The sequence below is a fragment of the Parus major genome, chromosome 2 (genome assembly GCF_001522545.3).
Source record: "Parus major isolate Abel chromosome 2, Parus_major1.1, whole genome shotgun sequence".
Lineage (NCBI taxonomy): Eukaryota > Metazoa > Chordata > Aves > Passeriformes > Paridae > Parus > Parus major.
In genome coordinates, this window is record NC_031769.1 from 12,747,604 (window position 1) to 12,765,888 (window position 18,285).

General features: G+C 39.2%; 1 protein-coding gene across 5 annotated transcripts in view; it reads right to left on the bottom strand.

Annotated features, from left to right (window-relative positions):
- Nucleotides 1-18,285, bottom strand: part of CCNY (cyclin Y) — a 119,091-nt gene that overhangs the window by 8,849 nt on the left and 91,957 nt on the right. For all 5 annotated transcript variants that reach the window (XM_015618279.2, XM_015618278.2, XM_015618277.2 and 2 more), the window contains 4 exons: nt 15,094-15,151; nt 14,873-14,992; nt 3,735-3,901; nt 270-432 (listed from right to left, as the gene is read on the bottom strand). In XM_015618279.2, the coding sequence (XP_015473765.1) occupies nt 270-432; nt 3,735-3,901; nt 14,873-14,992; nt 15,094-15,151 (508 nt within the window). The remainder of the gene's footprint in view (nt 1-269; nt 433-3,734; nt 3,902-14,872; nt 14,993-15,093; nt 15,152-18,285) is intronic.

Consider the following 18,285-nt stretch of genomic DNA (forward strand, 5'->3'; position numbering starts at 1 on the left):
ACTTGTGGGCACTTTCAAAAGGCCAATACAGACAACTGCAACTGAAAAGAAATCCAAAGCAGGGCAAGGTATGAAGCAAACCGGGTCAAAAAGCTGTCCCCACGGCCATGAATACTTAAAGCATAAACAAAACCATTATGAAAATCAGGCTTATGATATTCTAAGATCTCATGGGAGTATCTGGGAAGACATGGGAGAAGGGAGAAACAGCACAGAAATTCCCAATCCCCCTATGTATTTAACACTGAGCAATCTGAAAAGAGTCTTACCTCAAGTTTATATGCCCTGTCCCTGCTGAGGGGCTCCAAGGGAAAACTCAGGTTATTTGCTTCTGCCAGGGAACGCAAATCAAAATAATACTTGGCATAAACACTGGAGGGAACATTAATATTGAACTGTAACAGCTCAAGAAACTGGCGTTCTAGCTCATTCCTGTGGAAAGAAGATAAACATGGAAACGTATTTCAGACTGTGCATTCTGAATGTAATTTTACTTTAAATTGCAAATGGTATAAACCAAGGTCATTTTTTATTCTTGCCAGATGCAATTATCCAAGCCCAAGGTTTGACCTTCCCTACCAAGTTCTATCAGTGTTCTCACACCAATAAGGAATATGAGAGATGCTGCACCTTGCAGCAGCTACTGCAATGCCAATCAAATCCAGACACAAAGTTTTGCTAGTGAAAGGGCACCTTTATCAGTTCAGCTAACATAATTTCTTTTTGGAAAGAAAACTTATAGCAGGGGGAAAAAAAAATTGTAGTTTCCACTTTACCTCCACTAGGTGGGTCTGCACACACAGCTATGCCACAGCAACACACACACACACACCCCTGCCCTAAATTTGTCAGGCTCCTCTTATAAACGCTGCAAATTACTCCAACACAAAAAATTACTGAAGAACTTATTTACTCCCTGCAGCTCTTCATAATCAATCACTTAGAATTAGTCATGGGAAATCTGAATTTTTCATCATACTCTCTTTATGAACAGAATAAAGCAATTTTTCCCTCAGATGTGCAACCAAAATTCACAGTGGTGATCACGTGTTTTCCAGCAGCTGAACCAAATGTGTTCATCAAAATACCTGATCAGAACAGAGCTCCTGTTTGAGCTCCCACCCTGAAAAGCTTTGGTATACAGATACATTATTACCTACACCAATACATTTAAAACCACATTGAGAAATAAGCCAAAAAACAAAATTAAGGACTGGAAATTTTCATAAATTGCACAGTAATCGGATATACTATTTAATACTTACGCAGGGACCTGCGATACATCCAAAACTGTGATTTTAAGATATGGGAAATAAAAAAAAAATAAAAATAAATGGGTGGTGAAAGCTATCAATGTTTGCTGAAGAGCCCAGTGACTGCACTGCTGTACTACCAGTGGGCACTGACTGATGATTATATTGTCTTTAAGTTACATTTTGACTGCTGTGCAAGTGTGCAAGGAATATGAAATAGAAGTCGCACAGTTGGCAATAGAAGAAGAAGGATCTGAAGATAAAAAGTACTGGTACAGTAGCTTTTCAACACTGAATTATTTTTCTCCTTCTCACTCTTTACCCTTATATAATTCTTACATCATAATCACTGTCCTTCCTTATCCTCACTCTCTGTGCCAAAATTCTATGTTTACATAATGATAAATACTAATTAATACTAAAAGACTGACTGAAGTCTGGATATGGAGTCTTTGGCTAAAATTCACATTGTTGATGTTTCCAAGTTAAAAATCCAAGTAAAAAAGTTACACCTTAAGATGCCTATAAATAGAAAAACAAATATTACCTTTGCATCTACTTTTATACTGCCAAGATTGTACATTTTGCAAGCTAAGCCTAAAGTTCTATGAGAATTCATAATATAAAGCTTATTTTACTAGCAGAAGAGATTGGCTGTACCCTTTTTGAAGAGCATCCTCAAAAATCTCAAATAGACAGCCTCAGATTTTTATCCCATACTTCCAAGATCTCAAATTTGGATCAGTAGATTAGCTACAGAAAGGACAAAAACATGCAAGTATTTCTTACTGAACTTATGCAATTTAACTGACCACCATACCCTTCTTACCCCATACACCTCCTTCAGACTGCTTTAGCATGTGCTTTCTTGGGCTGCTCCTCAGAAATTCAATGTAATGCCACACACATGACTACAGGTCCCCACTGCACTTCAGTCCTCCCAAGTTTCCTGCTCACTTTCAGGCACAGTTCACTGCACTGATGCTGACTTACGACCCTGAAAGGCGTGCTTGATGTTTTGCAAGATACTCTTATGCTGAATGATTCAAACAAATACAAGATTTTGACCTAGAGCTCTTCTTCTGCCTTACTTATACAATGAAAGGCTGTGTCTTGCTTAGAGCCAGACACTTCAAAATCATCATAACTGTATTGTCCCAGTTAACTAAAAAATAAGAAAGGAAAAAAATCCACCACATTGCAGATAAGAGTAAAACAAAATTTGGAAAAACTGATAGCAAGAATATAAGTGCCAGAATCTTTGCTGGGGGATTCACATGGAGCCCTAAACATGAAGCCCATGAACTAGCTCACCAACTACATACAGAGAGCCTCAGGCACCCCACAGGCTTCTGGGTTTGCAGCTTGTGAGAACCCTAAAATCTTTTAAGGAAAGAAACCTTGAGGACAAGGATTCATCAGAGTTTGTCTTTGGGAATGCACAGTGCAGAAAGGGGCGATGTTAGCACAGGTCTGCCATGTGAGTACTGGTGTTATACAGCTCAAGTGCAGCTTCTAACAGTAGCACCATCACGTGTTTGTCAGAAACAATAACCTCTTTTTTTTGTTTCCTTTCACACCACCTTCAAGAAAAGCCCTGAGAATTAGAAATTTCAAACCTCACATTTATAACCATTTCTGATTAATACTGTCATATGGCACAGTTAAACCTGTGACTCTGCTTCAAGCTGTTCAGCACTTCAGCTCATGTCCCAGCTTCAGGAACACTAAAATCACCCAGATTTGCCTTAGAGAAGAAGTCAATGGAAGGAGACCCCTACTTCTACTGAATACTCAAAAAGCATGAGAAAAGGAACAAGAGGAGAAGTAACTTTGCAAAATCACTTTGATTCCACACAGTCAGGTAAGGAACCATTAGCAAATTATTCTGCATGAAATAATATTGCACACAGAAATGTGAAGGGCCTGATTTTGGTTCTTGTCCATCTTATCTCTCTCTTTCATTTTGGAAACCTCACTCCGTCTGGATTTTTAACATCTTGAAAACTAATTCAGCAGGATATTGGGGAAAAAATATCAAAGCCCAAAAGCATCCATTTTAAATAATGGCAATAAATAACTGGGTGATCATCTAAAGGTCGTTAACTTCCTTTCCTGCCTTACCTGTCCATCTGTGTCCATGTGGAGAATTAGCATGACAGTAAATGATGCTGAAGTGAATACATCAGGCTCCCTGGATATGGGGATTTTTATCAAACCATACATTTAAATATTCTGTAGATCTATTTTCATTATTGTGCATGAATATCCAGTGGTAAAATACACTTCAACCAGAAAACAAAAATTAATGTCTTCTATGTAAGCAGCTGTCAAGCCAACCTCATGCCATCTATCAGCATTCACCATGTTTAGATACAACACAAATATACAAACTTCAGATCATTTATAAAAGAACTTCCCATCACCCTCACAGACACAGATCGTGGCATTCATCAACAAAGATAAACAAACTGCACTCACATGTCTTCAACCGTGATATCCTTCAGGATCTGGCAGTAATCCACGTTCCACACTGCCTGGTCGTCCCAAACTTTAGATGCCAGCAGAATTGCCCCCAGCACTATTCGCTTCCAGTTTGCTGGACAAATATCTATCTCTGCATAAGTTAAGAGTCGTTCAAGATATACCTGTGGAAACGCATCAAAATCAAAACTTGATCTATTTTGCTATTAAGTAGAAATGAAAAAGAAAATTATTCCCATTCCAGCAATTCTAAAACAGTAATCTGCTTTCAAGATTCTTTTATTACTAAAGTTGTAGTTTCAAATACATATGTTAATGCCAGGCTCAAAACTGGATGTGATAAATCCACTTTAGTTGGCCTTTGCCTTCTGATCCTATTACCCATATCAAGAGGTCAGACACCAGACTCCTAAATACACCATTCCTTCTTTAGCTTTCCCCCTGCCTGCCGACCTAAAGCTGAAGAAAATATTAACATTATCTTATAATGCTGTAAAACAAAATATCACAAATCACTAAAAAATTTGTTCTCCTTCTTAAGGAAGGCAAACTGTTATTTAAGCAAGAAATTCCAAATTATGCATCAAGCCCATTACTGAAGATGGAAGTTTGACTTTTTACTTAGCGGATCATTCTGAAAAGACTGTGATGTACAAAATCTTGTATTGAGAGGCTGCAGAAGCACAAAGCTCAGTAAGAAGGTGCCACATGGATCTCCCAGGTGTCTGCACTACCTGGGGGTTCTCTGCAAAACACTGTCTTTTGCTTTCCAGACAGTCTGTGTAAACAAGCTCCTTACACTCTATATTGCACAAGGCAATCTGTCAACCTCACAAGCAAAACTGCTCCTCAAATGATGAAAACACAGCATTCCCTGGAGTTATCCCTGGGAAGCAAAAAACTTCTTTAAAGCAATACACTAACACTGGGAGCTTCATAAGCAGAGAGCATATGGAAGCTGTAATATTATGCCAGTCAAATTAGCAGATGAACTTAATTTACTTCACATCAGTGCAGAATTTGACTCTCTACTTCAATGCAAACCTTTAAAATCTCAACTTTTCACATCCAGTTTTAGTAGCTTTAGAATGAGTACTCCACATTTATAGATATATAAAGCATCAAAAAATAATAATAAAAAAAGCTAGAGCTTATGTACAGCTCTAGCTTAGAAAGAGAGAGGAAAGAAAAACAACTAAGTAAGGATTTTGTGGGGGCTGAAATCAAAGGCACATAGAGAAGGATATGTAAACAGATAATTATATTGCAAGGAAAGACACAGAATCATAGAATAGCTTGGCTTGGAAGAACCTTTAAAAGCCATCTAGTTTCAACCCTCCTGTCATGAGCACGAACATCTTTTACTAGACAGGTTGCTCAGAGTCCCATCCAGCCTGGCCTTGAACATTTCAAGGGATGGGGCACCCACTTCCTGGGCAACCTGTTCCAGTGTCTCACCACCTTTACAGTAAAGAATTTTTTCTTAACATGTACTCTAACCTCTTTCAGGTTAAAGCCATTTACAGCCCTATCAATAAAATGTTCCTCTCCAACTTTCCTGTAAGCCTTCTTTAAGTACTGGAAGGCTGCTGCAAGGCATCCCCAGAGCCTTCTCTTCTTCAGGCTGAACTCTCAGCCTGTCATGGGAGAGGTGCTCCAGCTGTCTGATCAGCTTCATCATCATCCTCTGGACTTTCTCCAGCTGATCCACGCCCTTCTTACGCTGGAGACCCCAGAGCTGGATGCAGAACTCAGGTGAACAGAGCAGAGGGACAGACTCCCTCCACCTGCTGCATACGGTGCTTCGGATTCAGCTCAGGACACCTTTGGCTTTCTGGGCTGCAAGAGCACACTCCAGGCCACATTCTGCCACATCAGCCACATCCCAGCTAACATCTCCAAGTTCTTCTTGGCAGGGCTGCTCCCAAGCCATCCTCTGTTTAGTCTGTATTTGTATTATTGCCCTGACCCACATGCAGGACCTTTCAGTCAGCCTTGAACTTCATGAGTACCGCACAGGCCAGCCTCTCAAGCCTGTCCAGGTCCATCTGCATGGCAGATGAAATGACACCTTGGTAAAAAGGCAGCATAAACTTGCCATTATTTTCCCACCAGCACACACTTGAGAAATCAGAATTAAAAATTAAATAGGGCTTTGATAAGACTCTATTCCTACACCTACTTCATTACCATATTGATGCATATTCCAATAGCATGTTGAGGGTTGTGAAAAATCCCTCTTGCTTCCTTGGTGATAACTTGGGCTTGACTCCAGATGCACTGTTTGCTGGAACAAGGCCCTTTATCATCCTTCAATAAAACTGAGGATGATAAACAGCTCTCCATGAGAAAGGCACTTAGTGTAGCTTTCAACTCCTTTCTTGAACATGCCTTAAATGAGCATTTTATTTTGTTCACTTGCTGTGGCCTCCTTTACTCAGTCTTGGGTTTTAAGTATATGTTCAACTTAGAGAGAACAGAAAAAGAGCAAGACTACTTGCAGCAAACACTTGTAAAAGTTTGATAAGGTCCTTAGACAGCGTGAGAACTCACTGTAATCTAGGATTTGTGACATCATCCGTGTATCTCAGGGTGACATTAGTGTAGGTATTCAACTTTTAATCAAGCTAACCCAGCTACACATGCAGTCCTTCTAGCTCCTCCTGTCTCTCTCTCCCAGAGAGAACCCACCGCCTGCAGATGGGGAAATTTAAGCTGGTACATACTTGAGCTCTCGTCCTGCTGATGTAGAGCAACCTCATAACAGCAGCACAACAGAGCCAAGTGAACTGTCTCCAATTTTAGTTCATTATTCCTCATAAATGGAGCTGGTTTCATTTCAGAGCATTTCAATATACAATGCCTTAGTGGGACACAGTACCAGCCCATGATGTCCCATGATGGGACATCAGAACAGGACAGGTAGAATCTGCCATGAACTCATTACTGCAGGGGGTGCTTCTGGCTGCTGCGAAGATGTGCTGAATCAGGAGAGGCTTTTGGAGAAGGGCCAGGTGGCTCTCGGCCTGTTTGAAGAGGAAGGCTGGTGGGGTGGTTAATCACTACACTACTCATCCCAAACAAACTCATGGCTGGTGGGAGAACACCAACTGCTTCTGCTGGCAAAAAACAGTGAGTCTTCCCACACACACAGGGAGGCAGGCTCCACCTCATTAAAAAATAAAAATTAAAAAAATCACTGAAAATGTTGGCCCAGTAATGGTAAATGTGAGATATGGAAATACCATTTGTATGCAATTATGTCTACACATTGAACAGTGTCTTAAATACAAGGGTCATTTTCTTAAATACAGGTTTTGTATCAAACAGACTGGGAGTTTGAGTGTACTATGGGGTTCAGAGTATTTGTCTCTTGTATTGAATTTCACTACCCTAATTTTCAACAGCAAAACACTTTCTACATCTTCTTTAGCAGTAGGTGCTATGAAGTAATATAATAAAGCTGAATTTTAAAAGGTCACAATAGAAAAGAATATTGCAATTTGCATCCCAGAATGCTGGAATAAATTGGCTTATATGGCAAAAGACAAAAAATTCAGAAGAAACAATGTGAGAAAGACTATTTGTCTTTCTTTTATTTAAATGTAAGTCTAAGAACTATCTCTCTTTTTGATTATTTTGGCAGGTGTTCCTTTATGGACTAGAGCTAAAGAGCTTTTAGTGTCTAGAGGTTAAAATATTATTTGCCTCCACCAACTTTTAACAGCTGTATCCATGCTCAAGAATGGAACTAAAGCTTAAAACAAATTGAAGCTGTTGCACCATTGCTACTTTTTTCCAATTTGCTTCATCTTTTGCAGTGCCTGAAAGCGGGTTTTTGAGGCAGAACTTTTCAGTACTTCTCTATTAAACATTCATAAGCTGAATTCCCAAAAGACTCAGATTTATTCTGCCTTTATTTAACAACTAGTTCTGCTCAACCACTCTCATAGCATCCAAAAGCCATCTTCATCACATTTATCATTGCCCACTTAGTTCTATGACTGTATGTATAGATATTTTTTACAGAAGGATAACAAGATTGCTTATACAGATGAAAGCTACTGATGTGATATGAGCAAAAACTTTCAGTGGTTTCAGTCAAATAACACATAGTTCTGAATTCTTTCCAACTTGCAAAGAACAGATACAACTCAGTAACAACAACACTATTCAAAATTCAATTTGTAATTCAAAACTCATTTGTACCATAATTCAAATCCTGGCTGAAATGAAAATACAATTCTGATTGGGAAAATGCCAATGGCCATTGGTCTGTCAAAACATTTTTATTTACAAACTCAATACCTCAGAGTCTGGCACCTCCATTATTAGTCTACATTCTTCATTTGGGAATGAACCACATGGTTATACATGTTTGTCAGTCTAACAAGCTGTAATGGACAACAGCTGCACCTGACTGGAGACATTTTAGTAACTAAGCACAGGTCAGAAGGCACACTGCACAGAGTTAAGATTTCAAAGGAGCAATATTGCATCATTATTTCCCATCTTTTCCCACATGCTAACACCAAGATTTCACAATGACTGACCTTTATACTTGGAGTATTATCAAATTATTATTTAATCATAAGTGAAACCAATTTGGTGATTTGCCTCTGTTAAAAATTCATTTATCTGAATAGAAAAGACTTTATTTATACTAATTAAATAAAATTACCACTCCATGGGTATAGATAATCCCAAATTGGCTGGATGTTCAATGAACTCTGGAGAGGTTCATTAGCTTAGATGCAGCACCACAGGAATGTACTTAAATGGCTTCCAAAGCCATTTCAGGTCCAGCAAAAGTACAGAACCAATTTGTTTCAGCACATTCTTCAGCTTTTAAATCTGCCAGACCTGAAAGAACTCCATGCTGACCTAGTTTGGATGCCTCTGATCTTGACACCCAGGACCTGGACTTAAATAGCATTAGGCCACCCGTTATAGCCACTAGTCCTGGGGGGCTTCTTTTATCCAAACACAGAACTGTAACATGGCATAATCTGGATCAGCAACAGCATCCAAGGCCCAGCAGTGCTGCACCAGCAGGGCCACTGCTGAGCTTGAGCTAATCCCCAGCGTGGTTATTTGCAGATGGGTGAATCCATCCTGCTCTTCCCAAGTGTTTAAAAGCAACTAACCACAGTCTCCAGTGTTGTGCCACTTATCTAAGATGTCAGGCTTCCCATGATCCTGGATAGCACTGTTGGTTACACAACATTCCAATCAACAGAACATAAATCTTTTGAAGAAACTGAAAACTAAAGATAGCACTGAAGAGTTCAGTTTTAATTAGCCTGAAACAGCATCTCATGTTTCCCATCTCAGAGGATACTATAGCAGACTTTGGACATTATATAATACATTCAAGTAGAAAGAAAAGTTAAAATATTGGAGAAGATTTCTTTCTCTTTTTTCCCCTCTTCAGGAGGATATATACCAAATATGAAAGTGTCAAATAATTTCATTTCAGTATTTCACAATCACAAAAATCATACATATTTTTTTAAAAACTGTGGAGTTCTTACAGAAGTTTTGATTTTTTTTGTTACTTCATCTTGAAGCTGCTCAGCATTAACTTCCAATACTTCACTGATACATCTTATCACATTGGAGCTCTGGTCTAAGCGCTAAAAATACAGCAGTTCTTTTTTTAGGCTTCCCTAAAGCAATGGAGAAGGTTTTCTGTGGAAGTTATGAAATTTTCAGAGAAACTCAGAACTCAACTGGTCAGGCCCTGATCAGCCTGATCAGGTTGTGCTTTGAGAAAAGGCCAAACCAGACATGAAGTCTACAAGTCTCTTCCAACCAAAATTATTACACAGTTATATTTGTATGCAGTACTAGAATTCCCTGTGGTGCCACACTAAGAGGTCAGTTGTGTGTTGCCTCCAAGGAAGCTGACTCAGAGTCTCAGCACACTCAAACAATGGCCAATCACAGAGGAAGGTCACTGAAATTACTAGAATAATTCTGAATTTTGAAGCAGCAGCAAGAGCACAGCATTATCTTCTCCCATGTGGTTTTTATATGGCTTTATGTCAAATTCTATCTCTATTTTACTAAAAAAACTCTAGTGGGTTAAATTATTTCTCACTTGATTTACATTGACAAAAAGGAGACAATGACTTTGCTATTTTAATTACTATAATTGAGAATCTACAAACTAACCTTCATTTGCAAACACCTCATTCCCTCACTCACTCAGTGAGGTAACCCTCACTGTAAACTGCAGGAGCACAGAGTAACTAACAAAGATATTTCCATCCCAACATATTATGGAGAAATACAGAGTCATCTCTTTCTAATGAGAAAACTTCAGTGTGTCAAAATGCCTTGAAATTGAAATGATATCTTTATGGAAAAGATTATAATTGGTAGCGGGTCTCACACAGCCAAATCACGGCTCTAATCCAATCACTAATCTGCCATATGCTCTGTTCTAAGCAATCAGCCAGTTCCCTACCACGACTCTCCAGAAATAACTGCGGCTTGCAATTGCCCAGCTGGGCATTTAAAATATTCTACAAAGGTCTGGTGCCACCCATTTGGTGGAAAAGGATATCACATCATTTGGGTCCTTGCAAATTCATCCCATTTTTTTATTTCTGAGACCACACAGAAGTAACAAAGCAGTCACAGAACTATGAAAAAAGGTGAACAACTGCAAAGTACCATTACAGATATTTATAGAAAGCATGAATGGAACTGGGAGAAAAGTCACACATCTCCAGGTTTCCCCTTAATTTACTCTTTTTAAGACCATTATCTATAATCCATGTCAAATGGACTCCAACTGTTAGGCAACACTGACTTTCCAGTCTAAAACTGGGGTCAATATTCATTCTTTGCCCACACAGAAGCCCAAGAGGCATCAGCAGATACACACTCTTTGAATGTCCTCTTCTCTTGCAATTTGAAAAGACTTCCCTCTAATGCCCACCTTAATTAGTCTCCTTTCATTAAGTGCAAATCCTAGCAACTCTACGGCAAAACTTTACTAAATAGATGTGTAAATATTAACTGATAATCACTCATGTGTTTATACATTATACTGCAGTCAAAAGATAAGAATAGTCCTAAAACCAGAGATCAGAGTCCCCTTATTCTGGCAGTATCCAGAGTAGAGGCTCCTCCTGGCATTGTCCACAGTGCACCCTGAGCTATGTCCAGCTGCCAAGGGACTCAGGATGGACAGCACAGGTTGAGAGACCTTCTCTCTACACCTCGGAGACCTTCTGTTGTGGCCAAATGCTGGGCTTTGGCACCTCCCCAGGAATGCTTGAAGATCAGGACAAAGGTGGACACCACCAACAGTGGATACACACAACCCTCCTCACAGGCTCCTTCCTGGCTTCACTGCCTGGCCTTGCTCACACCCAGCCACACTCAGGCTGCCTCATGGTCACACCAGGCAACAAGCACTGCTTTGGTTTGCTCTCCAAGGTCTTCAGGGAAGCCTGCATCTTCCATCAGCTGTGTACAGGCTGGAGGTTACACTGCGCCAGCAGAAAAGGACCTCTGCAGATCAAGAGTCACCATGGACTCTGGAAACCCTTTTGTGTTTTCCTTCCCTTTTAAACAAGTATCAGACTTTATACACCAACTCAAATACACTTTTTAAATAAAGCATTTGATCAGCATTCAAAAGTAAAAATATTCTAGTGAAAGGAAACCAATAAAAAAACTTTCTCTGTTCTTCCAAATACATGGAAAACAGAAGAAAATTCTTCACAAATACAGTAATTTTCACAATACAGCTCAGCAGTATTCTCTCTTTACCTAGTTGCCGAAAATGTGACCAAAGAATACAGTAAGAACTCAGGAACATCTGGCTGGATTAATTAAATCCTTATTTTTCATAAGGAGAATTTATTCTTACATACTTCAAATTTCAAATTCACTAATATCAAATCCCCTTAGTCACAGTATGAATTCTGTAAGGAATTGCAAAAGCATGCTCCTCTGAACTTCTCAGAATAATTCAGCTCGTGTAATGTATGCATTTACATATCACTGTATCTGATCTGTCTACAGCATACAGACCCAGCATGTTTGCAAATGCAAAATGTGTCCTCTCTGAAACCACTATGGACACAGAAGTATATTAAAAGAGCCTTAAATTTTGCCTATTTGCATAAAACTCAAAGTCGTGGCAAGACAAAGCAGAAAACTTGGACCATTCTGCTCTTCAGGTCTAGTTCATAGGATTGTTTTCACAGAACAAAAGAACAAAGCATAAATATTTAATTCTCCTGACATGCAAACACCGTATTGTTTTCCTGTTCGTATGGGTAACACTCCTGTTCACATTTTTATTTGCCATTAATTAATAGATTAACACAAGTACAACTTCCCACCTCTGCACCAGAGGAGATGCTACAGAGGAGACAGGCATTTCTCAGTTTTAGCAAAGGTGGGAATAGTCTGGGGCCAAGAGTGACTTTTTTCAATAAGTCAAGTCACAGTTATGCTATTCACCGGGGTTAGAACCACTAGTCACAAGATTTAAATTGGCAAAACAAGTCTTAAAATTAATTTTATTCTTATGGTATTATTTTAAAAATAAATAATGTGAATTAGTATTTAATTGTTTCAACCTGATATTTTAATTTTTCACTTATCAGTATGGGAAATCTCTTGGCAGCTCTGGAGGCTATGTGAAAATTAAATTTTTTGTTTAATTATAAATTGGTTTTGCTGTAATAGTTGAGGCTTTAATTGAAATGTTTTAATTAAGTGCTTGAAGCCCCACAATGCCAGCTTTTTGCTACAGAATAGCTTATCTTGGAGTCCGGAGTTTCACATTTACTCAGCTCCTGTGCTGAACACAAACTGCTGCAGAACTAATAGTTACTGCTGCTTTTACCTGGTTAATGCATGTACCAAGACAAACAGTGGGTGCATTCAACCACACACTTCAGACCATGTTAATAATGTGGGCAGTAAAAAAGGGTGCTTAGAACGGTTTAAAAATAATTCGAGTGAGTGAAAGAAAGATAAAACTGTAGCATCGTGTTCAAAATGTCTCTGATCCCCACACTTCCTGCCTCCTGGCAGCCCTCCAGGAGGAACAAGTGGCAGACAGGGCTATCAGATTGCTTTCTGATGGACAGCCAGACTATGGCAAAACACAAGCTCCAGCAGGGCATGCTGATCTCTCCTTCTCCAGACAGGATATCAAAACTGAAAGCACTTGCAAGGCTTATAAACAGCAGTATCAACATTATTAAGATTTCAGGAGTGTGGGAAGGGGGAAAGGGTTGATTGCTTTTTCACAGATTAGTTTCCACATATGAGAATTTCAGAAACAACACAATCTGTGTCTGGGGCCCCTCCTGAAGACACAAGCAAATAAAGAAATGGGATCTAGAAGTACAGAGGAAACTGAGAGCAGAATTTCACAATTGTAAAACACTATGTATAAATTCTGAAGGTTTCTGCAAAGGGGGGTCAGGCAGGTGCTGTTAACCTGACAACACAGGCAAGGATAGCAGAATGGTAAACAATGGTCACCTGCACCAAATCTATCCATAAATAACTGCATGGCTACTCTGAGAATTGGGCTATAATACATTTTCCTTTGAGAGCTAGGCTATAGTACATTTTCCTGTTACCACTGTATTGGGTCAAAAAAACAACAAAACAAGTCAGTTAAGTCTTCAAGCCCTAACAGCTATGAAAACTGTTTCTGCAATATAATGAATTAACCAAAAACATTTATACTTTGTTGGAGATGACACTGAAAGAGTTACTTGCAAGGAAACCACACAAGAACCAGAAGAGGTAAGGAAGTAGTTATATAAGACCTGTGGGAAAGAACTTCCCATGCTTTGCAGTAACAGAAAGGTAATGCTACTAAAAAAAGTTTAAAAAAAAGCCCCCTGTCTTTCTACTGAACAGTGCACTCACTGATCAGATAACTTAAGATTGAATAACAGATAAATACAACAAGGTGTTTGACAGTGGGTTAATTAAATTACAGAACATAATGATTCACACAACATTTCTTGTCTCCAGCAGACAGCACTTAGGAAGAAAAGGAAGAAGGGCAAGCACTTAGTATAACTATGTAAAAAGAGGCAAATAAAAAAATATTGGCTGTGTCAAGCAACTATGTCGAGTAATACTACAAAATGGAAGGGTGGACCACTGTAGGGTGTTTCTTGCACTATTTGACTGGTACTCCTTTTCTTTACTGGCTAGTACAATTCATTCTGACCGTCTGAAGGAGAAAAGCCTGCCAACTAATCCTAGAAGCCAAGGGAAAGAGATTAACAGAGGAAATGAGTAGGCCTGGGCTTCAAAATTCACCTTCTCCAATTTCCCCTTCTTCCATCTAAAATGCATAACTAAGCTGTTATGAAACCACATGTTGTAGTGGTAAAAAACCATTTTGTTATTTTAAAATCTCTGAGTGAAGAACATGGCCAAAATTGTGACTGAAAGCTGAAGAGACTTGTCAGAATTGGCAGGATATAAATTTCAAAAAAATTAAGAAATTCCCAGCTGGTGGAGATCACTTTAGCTCTTTTAATCCACATTGCTATGCTGATCCACACCAGCTGAAAATTTGAACCTTCTTTTGTGCTGTGCTATTTTAAAGTAGCTAAAGTTCAGACTTGAGTACAATTGTTCAATCTCATGACAAGAATCGTGGAAGTAGAAGAGAGCCAACATGTCCCAGTCACTCACTGAATCCTTCATACTCCATCAATTCTTATTACTGCTATCAAATCTCCTACAGCTGTTCCCAAGTCTCTCCTGGGAGCTACAGTGAGACACAGCAAACCCCAACAGTTGAAGCCTTTCTGCTTTTAACATTCCCTCGTGTTCAGACCACCTATGCCACCTACATTTTCTATGAGTCACCTTGGTGGCCTGTAACACTCACTCTGTGAAGGCAGGAGCCCAGGTTTTGTGTCACATGTTACCCAATCTCTTCTTCCTCCCTTACTCTAACCCATGAAAATGAACTGTGGCATCTCTTCCCATCAAGAAATTACCTCAGTCTCCATAGTGAGAAAAAATTCCCCAGCAGTATCTACATCTATTAAATCATACAAACACAACTTCTGAGAACAAAAGTGGGTCTGTCAGATGGCTGATGTCATCTCTCAGACACTCACCAGGGTGACAATGGCACATTCAGCAGTCAGTTGAGCAGCACTGAACAACGTCCGGACAAAGCGATAAATCTGTTTCTGCTCCGGGTCATGTTTGTCATAGTCTGGTGGCACTTCGGATTTCTAAGGAAGAAATACTTCCAAATAGGTGACTGAAACAAAACGAAGCAGACAGAAAAAAAAGACAGTTCACATGAAAGGGAAGGAGAGGCAGATGAACTTACCGAAAGGGGATGAAGGTTTTCATCAAAAATATCTAAGAGCATTCTTCCGTCTGTGTCCCTAAAAAGTATTAAAACCAAAGTACTGTCATTATCTGAGCACAACAGCACACAACCCTCATAGACACAAGTGCACCATTTAAACTCCAATACTCCCCATGCTGTAGGGTGCTTAGAAATACTGATGAAATGTGACTTTCAAAGAGAGGTTGGACCTACTCTGCCGTAAGGCCATTGTGTAATATGTTGTGCTCTTTATCGTGAGGCTTAAGAAGCACTACAAACTTGGTAAAATCAGTCCAGCTATCCCCCTTCTCTCCTTTTTTTAACTTAGTCATGTCCACCCTTGCAATCTCTCAACTCCTTTTCCTCCTTTATTACCAACATTTTAAACACTTACTAATATGCAATGCTGTTTTTACACTAATCTTTTAGTTAATACATACATACTTCACTTTTAATTTATTTGAAAAACTCCATTGTACTAATGATTTCTGAAAACCAAAAGAAGCACATTCAAAAAAAAAATCAGACAAATTAATACTCCTATTCATTTGTTTTATTAGATGTTTCTCTGAAATCCCTGTAGCTCAATATCAGCATGCACGTTGATGCAACTTCACAAGCCTAACATCCAGGATGCAACATAAGATTTTTGCTGTAGGTAACTTTGGCAAGGACAGTAGCAAACACAAAAGCAAGAAGTATAACTGTACCAGAACTGGCACTTTCTGGACAGATGCATCCATGTGACCTACTTATTACAATCCCATCTTTAAGAAACAAACCACTCAATAGATCTTCTATCTTTACTCAGGAGCACATGTCTCTCAGAGCATGCACACCACAAGTTTTACAGTGGACTCGTGTCTGCAAAATGCATTTGTTAACTCAAACTGAAGGTGCCATTTTTTTCCAATGGGGCTAACACTGGAAATAAACACATTTTAATATAAAAAAGAGCACCTAAATTAAAACAACCAAAGCAAAAAACAAAACAAACACCTGGCCTGGGGTGACTGGGGAAATTACTATATAATTCCTATCAGCAAGGATTCTAGGCCAGACTCTTTTACCCCTACCTAAAAAACCAGTTTCTTAATGCAGAAGTAGTCTCCCCGAAATGATTGGTGTGCTACAGTAAAGTATGCCACTTCACAATGCAAATGGAAATAATTTCCTATTTCTTCAGGTTGTAGCTGCTGTATGCTATGAAATCACACCTGACTGCCCTCAAAAATCTACTTAAAAAAAAACAAACTTGAGAGTTTTTTGTCTTCACTACAATTCACATTGTACTCTTTCAAAAATGGATCATCTACTGATTACCCAAGCATCCTTTGTGGTTAGTTTGCTGGGGTTTGTTTCTTTAGCAAATTCACCAATGCTTATACATTCCTTCAAAAACAAGATGGGTGTAGTTTTTTATCACTTGTTGAATAGCTAAGACAAAAAAAACATGAAGAAAACTGGTCAGTATAACCATGATAGGAGACACTGTGAAAGGGAGGAGTGATAACTAGAATGTTACAATCAAATGAAATGTGAGAAACATGTGACAAAATATTATATTTCATGCATAGCTTCTCAAAAAAATTCGATTTGTGAGATTTTGAAATATTATCAAGTAATTTTGGTTTAAGTCTCCTATACAGGAGAATAGGACCAACTAAATACTGTCTAAACAAGTTCTTCTCTGGAAAAAGCAGATGCTTGATTCATTTTCTGTCCAAACGAACCAAGAGTCAAAGGGCCACAGCAGTTTCATACTCCCCATCCCCCATAAAGAACCAAAATCTCACACATACGTCAACAACTTCCTTTTTGCCTATAATAGCAGGAAACAGAACATATGTTTTACTCTTGCTGTTTCAGCAGCAAGCACAACTGAGTGCTGTTATCACATTGTCCCTCCGTTCCCAAATCAGAGACGACCCAAGAGCAAACAGTTGTTTCACATCCCTCCTCATTTCAGAATTGTAATTGACACACATGAGCCTCGCTCCAGCATCACTGCTGGGACTGTCAGTCCCAAGTGCAGGCACAGCACTTCCCCACCCCAGGCACATTCCAGGGAAAGCAGCAGCAGCCAGTTTCCTGAATAAATTACCTCTCCATCCTGAAAATAAAAGGATTTAGCAACTTGCCCAAGAAAGTAACAGTCAGAATGCATTTGTTTTGAAGATGCTGACACACTATTCTTTGTTTTATAAAGGTTTGGTCTCTCTGTCTACCAGTTGTACATCAAATTTGCATCAGGCTCTGCAAGCCTATGAATGGGCATAATTTACTGCAGACAGGAATCAGCTTCATAGCAAACAGCATAAAGCAAGTCTGGTACATTGTGGCTCTGGATACCTCTGGCTCTGGATCCTTCTTGCTCACTTGTGAGCTCTTACTGAGGTTTCTTACCCTCTGTAGTCTCTAATGTGCCCAATTCTCTCAAGCCTTTTACTCAGCTGCCATGATACTTAGAAGAGCACTTAATAATTTATTTCCAAAAAACTTTGGAGTCTGATTATCTTTGAGATCTCTGTTATTTAGTCAGGCATAGCAAAAACCGACTAGTTAACCAAACTAATCTGGGGACCATGGAAAAAAGGGGGGACAAGGAACCACAGATGGATAAACAAGTAATCCAAGCATGACCACTCATGCCTTATTTCCTGGTAAATGAGATTAAAAGTTCAAGAGAAGATTTCAGTCCAGCTTTTGCTCTATATATTGCCATGTTTCAGTCCAAGGCCCACTGATGCCTTGGAAAGTCCTCTAAGAACTTTCAGTGGGAACCAAGCCCTAAGCCTTTCTGCCCCTGTGCACATTTAAAGGTTTCTCTGGAGATGTCAGCCTTGTTTCATGAAGTGTGATGGGTTCCAGTGACCTGAACCATGGTCCTGAATGACGTACGAGCTGAACTTTAAACTCATGAGTAATTAATTTTGTTCTAGTTGGACTTCTTATACTCCAGAAGAAAAAATGTCTAAGTGGCTTGGTAAATCAAGATCTAAGCCAAGTTCTCTGAACAGGCCAATTGAAAAACCATGGACACAGAAGTCACTTAAATTATTTGTACAACCTCTCCTTAGAAATGTCAGGAGACATTATTTTAGGCTTCTGTGACGTATCATGAGGACAGGAAATTTAAGATACAAAAGCACAATTCAACATGAAGAAAACTCATGTATGTGCCAAGTT